Source organism: Pyrgilauda ruficollis, unplaced genomic scaffold, assembly GCF_017590135.1.
Source record: "Pyrgilauda ruficollis isolate IOZ18807 unplaced genomic scaffold, ASM1759013v1 scaffold25, whole genome shotgun sequence".
In the NCBI taxonomy this organism is placed as follows: Eukaryota; Metazoa; Chordata; class Aves; order Passeriformes; family Passeridae; genus Pyrgilauda; species Pyrgilauda ruficollis.
The window spans coordinates 10,138,039-10,153,779 of NW_024523822.1; the positions used below are offsets into that span (position 1 = coordinate 10,138,039).

The window sequence follows — 15,741 nt, forward strand, 5'->3', positions numbered from 1 at the left end:
TTTGCCTACTTGTTGTTTCTGTTACATGTTATTTCTAAATCTATTGTAAATGTTGTCTATAGACTTGCAAAGAGAAATCCTTGCTCCTGGGGAATCAGTGGCAAAATTCCTGCTGACTTACCTAAGGCAAGAATTTCCACCCAAGGGTTTTGATATGATTTGGTAACAGATTTGCAGATTTAATTTATGCATTGCATTTAAATACTTTTTGTTAGATAAATATGTTGTTGGTGTAAAGCTGTGTTTAAAGTAATAGTTATGTGTCTTTGTTTTTACTTTTGGTCTTTTAGTTTCCAGCGTGTTGTCGTTTTTGGTTTTGTTTTATTGCTTTTTCTTTAATTTTGCTTACCAGAGCCAAAGCCTTAGTAGAAGAACAACGCCTTTTGTTCCTAGGGTTCAGGTAAAGACTTCGTCTGCCTGACAGAAACTAAAGTTGTGGGTTTTTCTTTTGTTGGTTATGGAAAATGCATAGTAGGAAAACGTTACATTGTAGTCCGTTTTCCCATATTTTGAGTGTGTTGCTTTAAACCATATTAACAATTTTCATGTCATCTTGTGAGCAGCTTGTAAAATTCTGCATGGGGGTTAAAATATTAAATTAAAATTTAAAGAGACATCTGGTTTTTCTAAATGTCCAGTATTAAACTTATATGGGTTTCAATAGTGATGGCGACTATGCATCCCACATACAAAATTTGTGTATTGTTTAAGCAATAAATAATTTTGTACTTCAGTTTGTTGTATAAAGATGAATGTCTCTTTAAATCATTCATTATCATTTCTTATTTTTTTGCATTTTCCACATAATAGTAGCGCCTTGAGTAGAAGATGGGCAAAAAATTTGTACCTCGTTCAAATAAACAAATTTATTGTTTATGGAACTTGGTTCTTGCATTTTTAAGTACATCAATATAGACAAAACTTTACTTGAATAAAAAATGAATTCTCCCATTGTCTTACTGAATTTATTTAGCTTTGATATTCTGTTTCGGTACAAGTTGTTTGCCTTTTTTTTCATTAGGAAGCTTCTAAGGTACTATAGATTTATGTAAAATAGGTTTTACTAATATTTTACAATACTTATCTTGCTTTGCTGCATGTTTTTCATTTTTTTAAAACCAGAATATTATCTGATTTTCTTACAAAATATCTTTATGGAGATGTTAATCTTTTGTGTGACAGCTTTATAAATGTTTTTCTTTGATTAATTGACCAAAATGTAAAGGATGATCTAAGTGATCAGAAAGAGATGACTGAATTTAATTATGAAATGGAAAAGAGATCATATATATATTTATAAAGGAATTCTAAATTAGACTGTAATTAAGACATCAAATATGACTCATATTTGATAAAGTACACTTTTTTTCACAATGCACTATTCACAAAAGTATTCCTTACAACTGCTTAAATATAGATTCAAAATTAAAACTTCTAAAGAAAAAAGACATTATAAAATAATGCCTTGGTTGTATGATTTAAAGCTAATATATTATGTGATATTGACATAAACTGGCTTTGTATGAAAAATTTAAAACATCCTTTAGCTTTATTAAGAAAGTTGGATTCTGCTCATGATAATGAAATCAGAGAGGTACAATTGCAAGTTGTTAAGTAGTTCATAGAGGTAAATATTATATATGGCATATGTAGTTTTTTAATATTTATTTTCTTTTTATATATGTGCTAAATAAATTTAAAAATTATATGACAGTTGATTGTTCAATTTAAAAAGGAAATCTCTGCCTGAAACCTGCATGTTTCATGAAATACTGTAATGTAGAAATAACATGTAGTAGTTCCTTATTTTAAATCCATTATACAAAATAAAGACATAGACATAAAAATTGTCTGTTCTACTTAGACTAATATCCTCTCGTGAAACAAAAAAAAATACTTTGCTCAAATGATTATAGTAGTTGAGAAAAGAAAAGAAGTGTCATGTTTGCTAGAAAATATCTAACAAGAGGTGAAAATGTTTAAGGCTTACTTGCTCGCTCTTTGGATGCATTATTTTTTATATTGTAGGTAAGAATTTTCCTTAGCCCCAGTTTTGTCTACAAAATCAGTGCCTGTGGAGTCCATGTGGACCTGTCTAACAGTTTTCTTTTTGCAAAGCCTAGTAACAGTCAGTGCTAAACATAAGGATTTTTACAAGAGTTCCTGAAGAACTCAAAATTATGACCTTAGCGAAATCTTTACAATCTTTCTACTCTGAAACAAAAAGTCATCCATCTGCCCACTTTTAGTGGTGATAATAGATAGTATAAAAAGATTAATGTTAGATATAGTTACCATGCAGGCTGCTGGAAGAAGAGGAATTCTCCAGTGATCTTCAAACAAGAGTATTAGGATCACTCCTGCAGCAGTGCAGAACTCTGGTTACTTTTTTGGCATGACAAATTCACTAAATCAGAGCTCTGAGCTGCTGTTTATGGTTGTCAGGAAGTATACATTTCATTGTGGGCTGAGGTATAGCTGTGTCTGTAGAAGTCCTTACAAGAATGAGAATCTCCAGACATTCTGCTTATACTTATTTGTTTCATGGCTCTCAACAGGAAATGCGTATCTTTATTCTTGCTTGCATCTTCTTTGCTTGTTAGTCTGAAACTGATCCTTTCTGGCAAAGCTCCTCTTCCACACTTCCCTCCATGACATTCCATTCATCTTCTAACTCACTGGATGATTTCATAGAATCATCATTATTCATTGGGAAGAAAAACACTCAGTTTCTTTCCTATTAAATGCCCACTGAGCTTTTACTAATTTTACAGTACTTGTAAAAGTACATCTTTATTTCCTGAATTTTTAGATTCAGTTTGGCATACCAGTAATTGTCGAACTTGCAGAGTGATGCTTTATGAATCTTTGTAGGGAAAAATCTGTTCTTAAAATTGTATTTTCTATGCAGTATCTCTTGTTTACTTGGCAAAACATTCTTTTGAGCCAGAGTTGCCTCTGGGTTTTTTCTAACTTCAAAAATTTCAGCCATCCTTTTGGCTTTCATACAGATCAATATATTTGATCATGTATAAAAATATGTAAAAGGTAAAACCACTAAAAAAGAGATTTAAAAAAGAAACTTAGATTAGGGCAGCCTAAGTACTTCTATAATTTCCTGGCCTTTATATCCTACAAGCTTTTCCATTTGACAGCCTTTTCTTGTAGTTGTTCAAGCATATTAGACAGCAACTGAAGCAGAAAGCAATAGTAGTTTGATTTAGCAACCCTCAGTGCTCAGGATTTTTAGAGGTGTGTTTAACAACATTCAAAACTGGCCTCAGCTATGCCAAAGACTTCACCACCTTAGGGCAGTTTCAGCATCTACATAAGCTTAAGTCCAATAAAAAGATTACTGAAAGTATTTTTAAAAATAAACTGAGATTTTTATTTTTTCCAAACAACAGATCCCACTGGTATATCTTTGATTTCAGAATAGTGTCAGAAAGAAAAGTAGTATATAATTTTAAAATAATAATAAACATAATAAACATCTATGTAGGTTACATGAAAAATTATAATGAGCAACAGAAGAAAAAAACATGCCCAGCCAGCTGTCTCTAAAAGCCAGTGATGTTTGAGTAGGTTGTGGTGGTAAAAATCAGCTGTAGGGCAGATGGTCTCTCCCAGTGGCACAAGTTTTATCTCTTTTCATGAGATTCATGGAGTAACCCTTGTATAACAAAGATATAACTGTAGCATAGGATTTAAAGCTTCAAATATTCTCTGTTTCTAAATCTAAATTATGACTGAGGATATGTTTTGCCTGTATGTCCTGTATATAAAACTATATTAGAATTGCATAGTTGAGCAAACAGTCAAACATTCATGAGACAGGAGTATAGAAAGTGCAACAATAATATTATCTAGAATTTCTTAACTGATTTCCTTATCAGGGGAAATAAGAGTAATTGTTCTTATACATGATTACTTATTTTCTAATTTTTAGTGAAGATGAAATCTAATAAAAAAAGATGAAATCTAGTAAGCTGAATTTATATCCTTAATTTATATAACTTATACTAACTTCAAATACATTTGAGGTGCCTTGAGGAAGAGCTTTCACTTATACAGTTGAAGGAAAGATCTAAGTACCTCAATACCTGCAGAGAGTGATTAACCCAAATAAAAGACACCTAAGCCCACTAACTCTATTTGAAACTAAGGCTGCTGCAGAGGTGAGTTGATTCTCCAGGGGAGGCTTCTACTAGGCTTCTACCTTCTACTGAGGCTGCAGAGAACCAATCTTACCCATTATTCTGTGATTCTGTGAAACATGAATACCAGCTAGATGTACTAAATACCTGCATCCTCACTTCTCAGAATGCAACACCAGCAGTCAGCTTTTATATACTGTTTGTGTAGGAAGCTTATTCCAGAAACAGAACACATGCTGTTTAAATGCTGTTTAAATACTGTTTAGACTGAAGAAGTTGAACCTGTGTATCAAAATAGTTCCTTTATCATCAAGCTGTGCCACATCCCATTCTTTGGAGTATGAAGTCTCATCTGAAGCTGAGATACCCTTTGGCTGGGAATAGAAGTGTGGTGTTATCAAAGCATTCTTCAGTTTAGCATAGCAGGTTCCAGACCTGATACCCTACATGAGTATTGCTCTTGTATTTGACCACTACTGGTTAAAAACCAGAAAGAATGAAACTGGGGTCAGACCCACATCTCTGTTTCCTTCAATCCTCTGAGTGCAGAAGAGTTCCTGTTTCCTGCACTCTGTGGCAGTTATTCCTACCTGGCAGCCTGTCTGCAGCAGATGCATCCCTCTGTGAATAACAGACCATCCCAGTGCACCTCGGTATCAGGATGCACTGAATTCACATGTCTGTTGGCCTGAATGTAGGTCACGGTAGAAGCTTAATAAAGCATTAGGTGCATGTCTGGCTGCTGAAGGAGCCCAGGGAAGGAAGGTATATGAGCATGTGTGTGGCTAATTGGTCTCCAGGACTTCAGTGTAAAGTGGGAAAGTATTCAGGTTGCACCACTTTCTAAGTGAATCTTAGGTGCCTACATCCTAAGTAACCTAGAGAGACAAAATCCCATTCAAGACGGTTTTGTTCAAGTGTTAGTCTTGACATTAGCATCAGCCAGCATGACTTTTTATGTAGCTGATTTTATGTGGTGTTCGTTTAGCTTTTCCTTTCCTTCATTTAGATCAGGATTGCTTTGTTGGCTTTGTTGAAGTTTCTTAGATGTTCTAAACTTATTAAAGCATGTGTGTGTGTGTGTGTGTGTGTGTGTGTGTGTGTGTGTAAAAAATCTTGATACATTTTTGTTCATCCCAGTCTCTCTTTCAACATATTTTGTGCCAGTTAGCATGGCTAGTTCTTTTGTCACCTTATAGCATTTCTCTCATTCATTCTACTTTTGCCCTTCTCTTAATCTCTGGTCCCTGACATTAGTGGTTCCATCCTTCCCGTGTTTCACCAAGAAGTATCTTGTCTATTTAACTTTCACTGTAATTATAAAGCAGCTTTTTATTTGTCCCTTCTTCCTTCCTTTAATCCCATAAGAATGCAATCCCATTCTCCCCTGTGTGGGCTTCTTTGACCATTCTCTCACAGTTTCTTCCTTTCCTCTCCTTGAATCCTAGTCAAACGACTGCTTGGGTTACAAGTACCTGTGCTGTGTATTGGAGTGCTAGCAGTGTGAATAGAGGAGAGAGAGAGCTTTCTGGTCTTCATTCTGACTCCTGGCTTTTCCTGTAACAAGGCAAATTAAAGAGCATTAGAGGGAAAATATGCCCATTAAGTTCAAGTTTTTCCAATTTTTTTATTTAAGAACATCAAGGGAAAAGTAGAAGGTACAAGTCAATGCGAATTTTGAGCTCTTGTTCCAAACTATAGTTTTTAAAGAATCTCAATGAAGTGGTGTCAGATGATTTCAGTTTCTGCTTAAGTAGTTCTCTAAATATTTTGACTGAAGTTTTCATGTAAAAATTCAGTCTGAAACAAATATATTTAGCTTGCATATGAACACACAATTCTGGTTGTATTTTTGATGCCTATATCTAGATGATTTCACATTCATCAGTCATGGTTTGTGATAGTGTCTGTATCACAAATATATTTCATTCTCCTTAAGCAAGCATAATTTTCCACAACAAGCAAATGAAGAAGATTGTCTTCAGTGCTATTCCCCTCGAGATGTGGGGCAAACCAAGTCTGTCTTTTGCTTCAGGACTCCCAAGGAAACCTGCGGGTGGATACATTTAGTGCCAAAGAATATTTAAGTTGACTTGTACTTCAGAGGTCATTAAAGCTGTACTGTCGGTACAAAGCTTTCTGCTTTTGGTCTGTAGCTGGATGGAGATAGCTAGAAGTCCAGAAAATTCTCAATGTAGAAAAAATACTGTCAAAGCCCCTAGCTTGCAAGAATGTAGGAATGACATCTAAAATTCACACACAGATGAGTAGCCACAGGGCCCTTTAGCTATTAGTACCAGAAACCTTTAAAGTTTGTAGCAGGGCCAATGACAGGGTAATGAAGGACAAATATCCCATTTTTAATATCCATTCCAATGGTTGTGACTACAGGAATTGCAAGATCTGAAGCAGTGAAGGAAGAAGTACACTGCCACCAATAACTGAGTTGGCGTGTCTTAGTGTAATCTCACTTAGTGAATTATTAGGAATGGCAGAGAGCTAAATCAGCCTCTTCTTTATGGGTTAAAAGTCTTGAGAATTACATCAAGACCATTCTTTAGGAGACTGAAATATTGACGATGAGGAGCTATGATAGTAGATGAAAACCCTGTCTCTGAAATTAAGTGAGATGGTTTCCACAGAAAGTGCACCTTCCCCTCTTTATGTCTACCTTAGCTAGGGTATATTCATGCCTAAAGGTGTATTGTCTGGTTAGGTGTGCAGCTGGGCATTATCCTCTCTGATTCCCTTAAGTTCAGGCAGAGTCACTGTTTTCTTTAAATGTCCTAGTTTGTTCTGTCTCAGGCAAAGTCTTCATAAGGAAGAGAGCCTCCTCAGTGAGCTGCAGCTAGTGGCACTGCAGTGCTACCACCACTTATGAAGAGAGCCTCCTCAGTGAGCTGCAGCTAGTAGCACTGCAGTGCTACCACCATGTAGTGGCTCCCTGGCCATTTGGAAGGCTTTGTTTTGCCCTAACTGCACCATTTTCCCCTTCTGCAGTGACTGCTCTGAAGTAGTCATATCCCTTTCTTGGCTGATGTACTTGCAGTCATAGAATTCAAACTGAAATAGCTACATAGCAGCTTGTAATGACTGTAGTGAAAAAGGATAGCAAATCAAGCCTTAGACTGGTTAGTAAGAATTACTGCAAATGAATAATAGTGTTTTTTTACCTTGTCACTGAGTTGGACTTTGAAGAGTGTTGGATTACTAAGCCTTCCTCTCAGTATTTATGGAGGACTTATATGATTTCAAATTAAGTGTATATATGTTAAAAAATATTAAGTGATGTGAAATTTTTATTGGTTTATCCCATAGTCTCTTTAGCACAACAGCAGATGAAAAATTATTAATTCATTGTGCATAAACTCCTCAGAGATGTATATATATGAATACCATACATTAGTAATGCAAATAATACTATACAAGGGAGAATAATCCTAACCAGAGCACCATGTGAAATACAATTAGTGTGAAGTAAGGTACTTATAGTACAGGGTTTTAAAAAAAGAGTAACTCCTGGTATATACTGAAGCTATTACAATATTAACTTATTTTTATTCTTTGTTATAAATGAAAAGTAGAATAAAATATTTTCTGTTTAAGTAAATAAATAGAAGCTCATGAGCAAAATTATTTTGAAGAATTAATATACAACTTCATTGTAGAAATGAGTTCACTAATCAATATTTTCTTCCTACAGATAAAACTGTGGTATGACAAGGTTGGTCATCAGTTAATAGTGACCATACTGGGAGCGAAGGATCTTCCTTCAAGGGAAGATGGGAGGCCAAGGAATCCTTATGTTAAAATTTACTTTCTTCCAGACAGAAGGTAGGGTGAACGCAAAGACAAGGAATATTTGAATTAATCTGATACTCAGGTGACATGCACAGCTGAGTTTATCAGCCATACTTGCATGGAAAAAAGCTTACAGTGTTGAGCTCTTGTGTTGAACATGGTATGTAACAGCAAGGTGTCTTTGAACACTAAGCACAAACTTGCTTTTCCTGATTATATTATAAAATACTGAATAGAAAAGGAAAGGTAAACATATGTCTTTGCATGGGGATCTGTTATTTGCAAAGAATGTTATTAGTGTATTATAATGCCTTTATTTCCTATGCCAGTTATTCTTCTCTGGAGCAAAGAAGATGCTACACAGTCAGGTTGATAAATTTCTGGACTGATGAGTGCAGCAGTTTAGTTTACCCCACCATTATACAATAAAGCAGTAACAGGTTTGGCATCTGAAACCCACCCATTTTTGTTCACAGTATAAGTCAATTAAGGCTGAAGGGGACTCAGCTCAGTGTTCCCATTTGCACTTTGAAAACTTTCCCTAAAGCACAGGACTCATGTTAATCTGGATGGTATCATATATGCTCTTAGGAAAAATTAAACTGTGGTAGGACCCCTATTCCTGAAAAACTCCTTCACTTCTTAGTCCATGATTTTCTGTGTTTAAATTTAGGTGTTGGGAAGAACAGCAGAAGAGATAGTGTGTTTTCCAGTTTATTTTTTTTTTTTTAAATTCATGTTTCCTCAGATTGTGTCAGTAGGGGAACATGTTTACCTTTATTTTATAATGTATCAACCAAATAATTCAAAGCTTTAATATCACTCAAAATAATAGATCAGTGGATTGCTGAATCTGTAGAACAGAATGTAACTTTTATTTTTACTTCCTTTGCTTTTCCCAGTAGCTAAACTGGGAAGATGCTAGCTATCTCCATTACCATTTGGCTTCAGCAGGAATTAAAGCTATTTTGTGTTTTGGAAGACTTTTCCAAGTTGCTTTTCCACTTTCATTGTATACCATATGTTGACAAGCAAATTTTCTGTGACTACCTAATTTGCTGTGTCATTGATGATTAAAAGGTTTTGGATAGATTTTCTCAGGCTCACCAGTATTTGAACAGTTGGTTTAGATCCCTGGTTTATTCAAACTGCTGCAGTGTGTTTCTAGCTGCTGAAGCTGTGCTAAACTGAGAAGCAGGTCTGCTTCAATTATCTTACCTTCTTTTTCAATAGTGATGAGTAATTAATAGGCTAAAAAATGTGTGTTCACAATGTTTTGCAATGCAAATTGTGATAACTAAAAATATATTAACATTAAATTTTATTAATCTATAATTTTTCCCATTTATGAGAAGTATTCAGAATTTTTCTTTGGTTGTTTTATGTGTTTATGATCAGCAATTTGTCTTACAGAATTGTGGGATCTTTTCTGATGTGGAAACTCATTTTTCTTTCCTTAGATTTAAAAACTAAGTAAGCAAGAGTATATTTCTTGTGTAGTAGAAAGAAACATGCTGGAGGTAAAATACACTTAAGTAAGTCAAGCATTTAATTAGATGAAGATGCTGAATTCTCTTTGAATTAGGAAATTTAATTGAAAAATGTTGTACAGTATAACTTATTTCAGTTCCAAGGGTAAACAAACCTTTAGTATGCTAGAAATAATTTATGTTTCTTTTTAACAGTGTGTCTAAAATATTTTTACTTAGGTAATTTTTTTATACAACTTCCAAGTAATAGTTCACAAATACAATGACTTTATTACAATTGCAAGTATTAACGAATGGACTTTATCTGCATTGCCTATTAAAAAATCCTTATAAATTAGTATGGCAGCTGCATTATGCAGCAATCAGCAGGTTTAAAATAAGCATTGTTATGAGGACTCTTGTCAGTATTCTCAGTAGAAGGAGTGTGGGTGTTTTCCAGTGAAAATTGTTTCAATCAGAAAATATTCATTCTTTCAAGCAGAAATATTCTGCAAAAACATTGCTTTCAACAATGCCCTGGAGCCAGAGCCAAGGTTGCCAGGGTATCCTTGCCTGGAGACCTCACCTCGCAGTGGAGGTGCACCTTTAGCCTGGGTGATTCATTGGAGTGACCAGAGGATTTGGGAAGCTGTTTTGAGAATGCTCTTTGTTCCAGTGTTGCTGGAAAAGAACACGTAACTCATTTTTGGGGCTTTTGGTTTCCCAGGTGGATAAGGAGCCTTTAGCCAGGGAAACCCTGCACTGTCCCAGCTCCCTGACCATTCCTTTGTGTGAGCCAGCTGCTCCTTCCCGCTCTGCAGTTGGAAGGAGCCGCTGTAGGACTGGAGCTTGAGTGAACCAGCTGGATCATTTTTTGAAATGCCGGTGTTTGCTATGCCCCGTGTTGTCTGTAGAGATGTTCTACTGTCAGACTTTGCCTTGTGGAAATCCCATTTATGGCAGTACATTTTACTTTATAAAATGCTGCTTGCAAAATAAAAGAGAATACACCCAAAATCATAATAAAACATTTGTGGATTTTGGGAAACATCTTAAAATTGGAATTGGCACTTAAACTTGAAATTACCTAACCTTAGTTTTTAATATGAACTTATGAATTATCCTCAGTATATGCACTGATCATTATAATAAAGGAAAATTTGTAATGTAGACTGTAGTACCCATGATCCTGCAAACTGAACTGCTGATTTAAGATTTCCTATTTTCCATTATATACTTAATGCAGTTTAATGGTGTTTTGAACCTATTTAATATTTAACTGTTTTTTTCAGTGATAAAAATAAAAGAAGAACAAAAACAGTAAAGAAAACATTGGAACCTAAGTGGAATCAGACATTTATTTATTCTCCAGTTCATCGGAGAGAGTTTAGAGAACGAATGTTAGAAATCACTCTTTGGGACCAAGCACGAGTTCGAGAGGAAGAAAGTGAATTTTTAGGAGAGGTATACAAGTATTGGTAGTTGCTATAGAAATACAGTTGCTCTCTCATACTCATGCGTAGATACTTATTTTTGAAAAAATTACTAACTGTGCAAATCAAAGCTGGTTTTATTGTTTTATTTTTTCTTTCACTTAGTAGTAAACAGTGATCTCACACATATCATATAATGCTGATATGAGATTCTTTCTGTGTTTTTTCTGTTTTAGTAACAGCATGAATGTGGTTTCTTAATTTCTAATTGTTCATTAAAATCCATATTATCCATAGTCATATTTTACTAAAACTTTGGAACGTTGCTCGTTTACTTATTTGAAAGCTGTAAAGGCTCTCATAAGGTAATAAGGGTTTTGTGAATGATATTTGGGTATATTTAGTGTTCTAAAAGGCACAGAAGATTCTTTCATATTAAAGCAAGGTTTTTATATAACTTCAGACAAAATCCTTAGCAGTGTAAGAATAATAGAATAACATTTATAAGTATATCTATTTTAAAATATTCTGTCATGCAATGCTTTCCTACTTTTAACCATTCTTTCTTTTTTAGATTCTTATTGAGTTAGAGACAGCATTACTAGATGATGAACCCCACTGGTACAAACTTCAAACACATGATGTCTCTTCATTGCCACTTCCCCATCCCTCACCATATTTGCCACGCAGACAGCTCCATGGAGAGAGTCCCACACGGAGGTTACAAAGTAGGTTATTATTAGTTTTTCACACTGTGTATAGTTCATTTGAATTAATGCATAATAAAATCTATTAAATTCTTGCAAATGGAAAGCTGACAGAATTTTTATGTTAATTTGTAGCTGTTATGTATTAGATCATTGTGCTTACTGATGAAAGTCTGACAGGCTACAAATGGTATCAACCACTGTGCATTGCACCATTTTTTTCTTATAAGACAACTCAGCTTGAGAAAATTATCTTGGTTTTCGCAATGTGCTCTTTTTATCATGAAGCTCTTTCTTTTGTATTATGTTCATAATTTCATTGTTTAAGCATAAGTAGATTTACAGGATCTCTCTCTTAAAGTAACCTATATATAACATCATATGTAGATAAATTAATACCATGGCCTGTTGTCTTGCTTTGATGTTATTTTATGTGTTTAGATTCACAAATGGAATTTCTTTAAAAATTCTACTTTGTAGAATTTGTTATACCTGGTCCATAGTAGTTATCAGTAGATTTTTTGAAACTAGAGTATATAAAATATGGTAATAAAAATAGATAGATAAAAGAATAAGACAGTAAAAGGGAAAAATCTGCTTCTTTAACACTTCATGGTTTCTCCAGTTTAACTGTTCGATACTGCCAGTGATTTAAAGCTCTTCTTCACAGAATAAACTTTAAAAATACATTTGGCAGTTATTTTAAAAAATCCAACAAACCAAATCAACCAACCAAATTAGACCCAAAAGACCCACCACCACCACAAAAACCCAACAAAACAAAACAAAAGCCCCAAAACAAACAGAAAAACCCTAAAACCACAACAACCCCAATGCAATTTTTAAGATTTACTTGGAGTTTCTTTGAGTCATTGTATGTGAGTGTGTGTGCATGTTTCACACAAACTCACAGAAACATGTGTGTAGTCATGAAAACAAGCTTGGATATTTCATATGTGCTATGTAGAGTCTTTATTGCATCACCCATTATATACAAGTGTTGCAAGCAGTTGATCTGTTTTGCTTCTGTGCACTTGATGGTGAGAAGGATTAAAATGCTCCATATCATAATATTCTGAGATAGACACACTGTCAGAGACTTACACTGCATAGCCTTGAAGTTGTAAGATTATGCTTGTCCCCAAACGGATAAAATAAGTGATAGTTAAAAGGCAAGGAGTTCTATTGCAATTCAATCCTTTTCAGTCTTCTCATATGCCATGACTGTTATTTAACTAAAGTTTTAAAACTATATTTCTTATATGGTCTATGCCATCTTTTAACATATCTTAAGTTTCCATCTACAACTATTTTTACAGACCAGTTGCACTCTTTGTATGTGAAGTTAGTGAAATTCTGGTTTTCAGGAAATATTCAGTCCTGCAAACAAATGCTGTTTGTCTATCAGAATTTCTGTCAGTGCAATAAATAACTGCCATTAAGAATGAATTTAGGATTTATTTTTTAACAAATTTTAGTGATGTTTGAGTAAAGATCTATTGGATGATATTGACTCAAAATTTGAAAGACATTCAGGTTTTTTATATAGTAATCTATGTACTAATAAATAATAAAAAATAGCTAATAAATACTAATACTCATAATGTGGTCAACTGAACAATTGTACATGCTTGTCTGTAAATATAGAGGAAAGGACTTAGCAAAACATCTGTTTTAGTGAAATACTAATATTTGGTATAGAAGTTCTGCTTTTCAATGAAGATGGTTAACCTGACTGTTCCCAGAGCACTAGTTTTTCAGCCTCTGGTTTTAAAAACTTCAAGCAAATAAGCAATTTCAGATGTTCACTATTATTGCTGGAGAATTCAGATGTCCCTACACTAAATTATCCTATTTCCTTTTGTACAGAGATAGACACCCGATAATGAAGGATTTTCTCTAGTGGCCTAGGAATATATTCATGTCTTGAATATTTGTGTATCATAAATAATTTTCAGTTTAAACAGAAAGTTTTAAATGTACAGAACAAGGTATCCTAGAATTAAAACCCTTGCTTTCTGGGTCTGAAAAAGTATACAACTGGAAATTTAGCATCTGATCAGAGCTCAGCTATGGCAGCCGAATCCGTTTAGCAGTGGGAAAACACAATTTTTCTTTTATTGCTGTCACTCCTCCGAAATGAAAATAAAAGTACTTCTTGGTGTCCAAAGAGGTTGTGCAATGTCCTACTGAGAGGTCCAGTACTCAACTGAAGAAGGCTGTAAACACTGCAGTGTAAGTTGGCCAGGCCTGAGACAGGCATTGCACCAGATGGGCTCCAAAAATGCTCTTCCCAATCTAAATGTCATCACCAGGGACTGGTGAAGGGCAGACAGCACCTCTTTAGCCTTTTTGCCTTCACTAAGTAAAATATTTATACTATATTAATAATACATAGAAGTCTAGGATTTTTACCTTTTTTGAGGTGTCAAAAGAGTATGAAGTCAATATATTAGTTTCTTGTGTCTGAAGACGTTTTTGTATCTTTCAATAACATTCTTGTATATGATGAAACAGATGTTATCCAGCAGGACATTATGACAATGTGAAGAAAATCTCTAGAATAAGGCACATCTAGCATGTTTGTCAATGCTTTTCAAAGCATTTTTTAGAACATGTGCTGGGCTGTTATTAAGCAGGCTGATTTCAATTTTTTGGGGGTGCATAGTCTGAGCAGCTCAGTCCTCCTACCTTTTGTTCTTTTCTGCATTGCCTCTATGTATAGAATTGGTGATGAAAGAATTTATTGAATACCCCCAAAAATTGTTAGTGTGAGAAATGACAGGAGAGATATTTTGAATTACAAGGTTGTTTTTTGTTTGTATAAATACGCATTACACTTCTAAGCTTTTTTATCTTTATGATTGTCGAGTAGGGATAAACATATTTATTTGAAGACAATACTTAAGTGTTACTCTCTAAAGGTAGTTTAAAAGAACCACCTACACTTACCACTTCTATTCTCTTTTTAATATCACTGGATTGCAGTGTTCCTGAAGAAGAGCAGACTGTCAGCCCTGAGGAGTGAAGTTGTATTTACAGATTGCCAGTAGCAAAGTGCAAGCTTCCCACAGAGCCCCATATGCTGGTTTTTTAGGAGCCAGCTTTCAGAGACAGTGGCTTAGTTTCTACATATATTTATCTCTCAATACCTTTGAGTGGGCAGTGTGTTGTGGTACAGACTGATCTAAGTCAGCTGTCCACCTTCTCTTTCCCAGTCCTCTGATCCATACATTCCTTTAACTTCCTAGTGATAAAGAATCATTCCCATACTTTCTCCTTTGTGTTTTTTGACAGACATCTACTTAGAAACTGGAACTAATATAGAACATAGGATTATGACTTACTAGCTCTTTCAGCTAATTATATTTGAGATTTTCATAACCTGATCCAATGAGTATATTTTAAGCTTTTTATTATGAGAAATGTGGGGTAATGGGTAGGTCTATTTTACTTATTGTGTTCAACTTTCAAAGTGAGTTTTTAAAATTACTTCATTTTCTCTAACATTTACCATAAAATCAGCCATACACCCAGAATTCCAGGCAACATTAATTAGAATTACAGCCAAACTGAAGTTCTTTTTATATTGCCTCTGAAAAAGATTGTAACCAGAAAATTAAAAATAATTTTAGAGAATATTTAGGAATACCCATTTTTGGCAGGCTATTTTTCTATCTCACATTAGCTAAGAATCTTGTTGGAGAATACACACAAAACTGAATGTGCTTTGGGTGCTGTGTCCATGGTTATTAGGATGTGGAAGTTATTGTTGGTATTTCTATTTGTTGAGAAATGATACAGAAATCAAACAAGGTTTATACCATGGGATTGGATTGTGTATCTAAAGTTAGTTCCTCCCCATGAGCCCAGAATATAGAGATGGAAATCAAATTGGATATGATGCATTCTTATTCCATCTTTACAGTTATATCCATGTAATGTGAGCATTTGTGTAGTGTGAGCTGATATTGTTGAATTGAGAAAAAATATGGGGTTATTTTTTGTTTTGGAGAACAACAATATTTTAGTTTTATATTGATGCTGAATTTGTTTAGAAGCAGATTTTGTTTTACTCCAAGTTTTAAGACTTTCCCAAATACTTAGGATTGAAAAGCAACTGGCACTAGTTTTCTAAGTCAGATTTTGCAGCTTTAAAATGAAGCTGTCTGAA

The 15,741-nt window shown here is 34.5% G+C and overlaps 1 protein-coding gene across 35 annotated transcripts in view; it reads left to right on the forward strand.

Moving 5' to 3' along the window:
- RIMS2 (regulating synaptic membrane exocytosis 2) overlaps positions 1 to 15,741 on the forward strand; it is a 445,269-nt gene that overhangs the window by 246,927 nt on the left and 182,601 nt on the right. For 28 of the 35 annotated variants that reach the window (XM_041470636.1, XM_041470624.1, XM_041470633.1 and 25 more), the window contains 3 exons: positions 7,861 to 7,991; positions 10,720 to 10,891; positions 11,435 to 11,588. In XM_041470636.1, the coding sequence (XP_041326570.1) occupies positions 7,861 to 7,991; positions 10,720 to 10,891; positions 11,435 to 11,588 (457 nt within the window). Of the gene's footprint in view, positions 1 to 352; positions 401 to 7,860; positions 7,992 to 10,719; positions 10,892 to 11,434; positions 11,589 to 15,741 lie in introns of all 35 variants that reach the window. The other 7 variants (XM_041470623.1, XM_041470626.1, XM_041470628.1 and 4 more) reach the window with 1 other exon arrangement.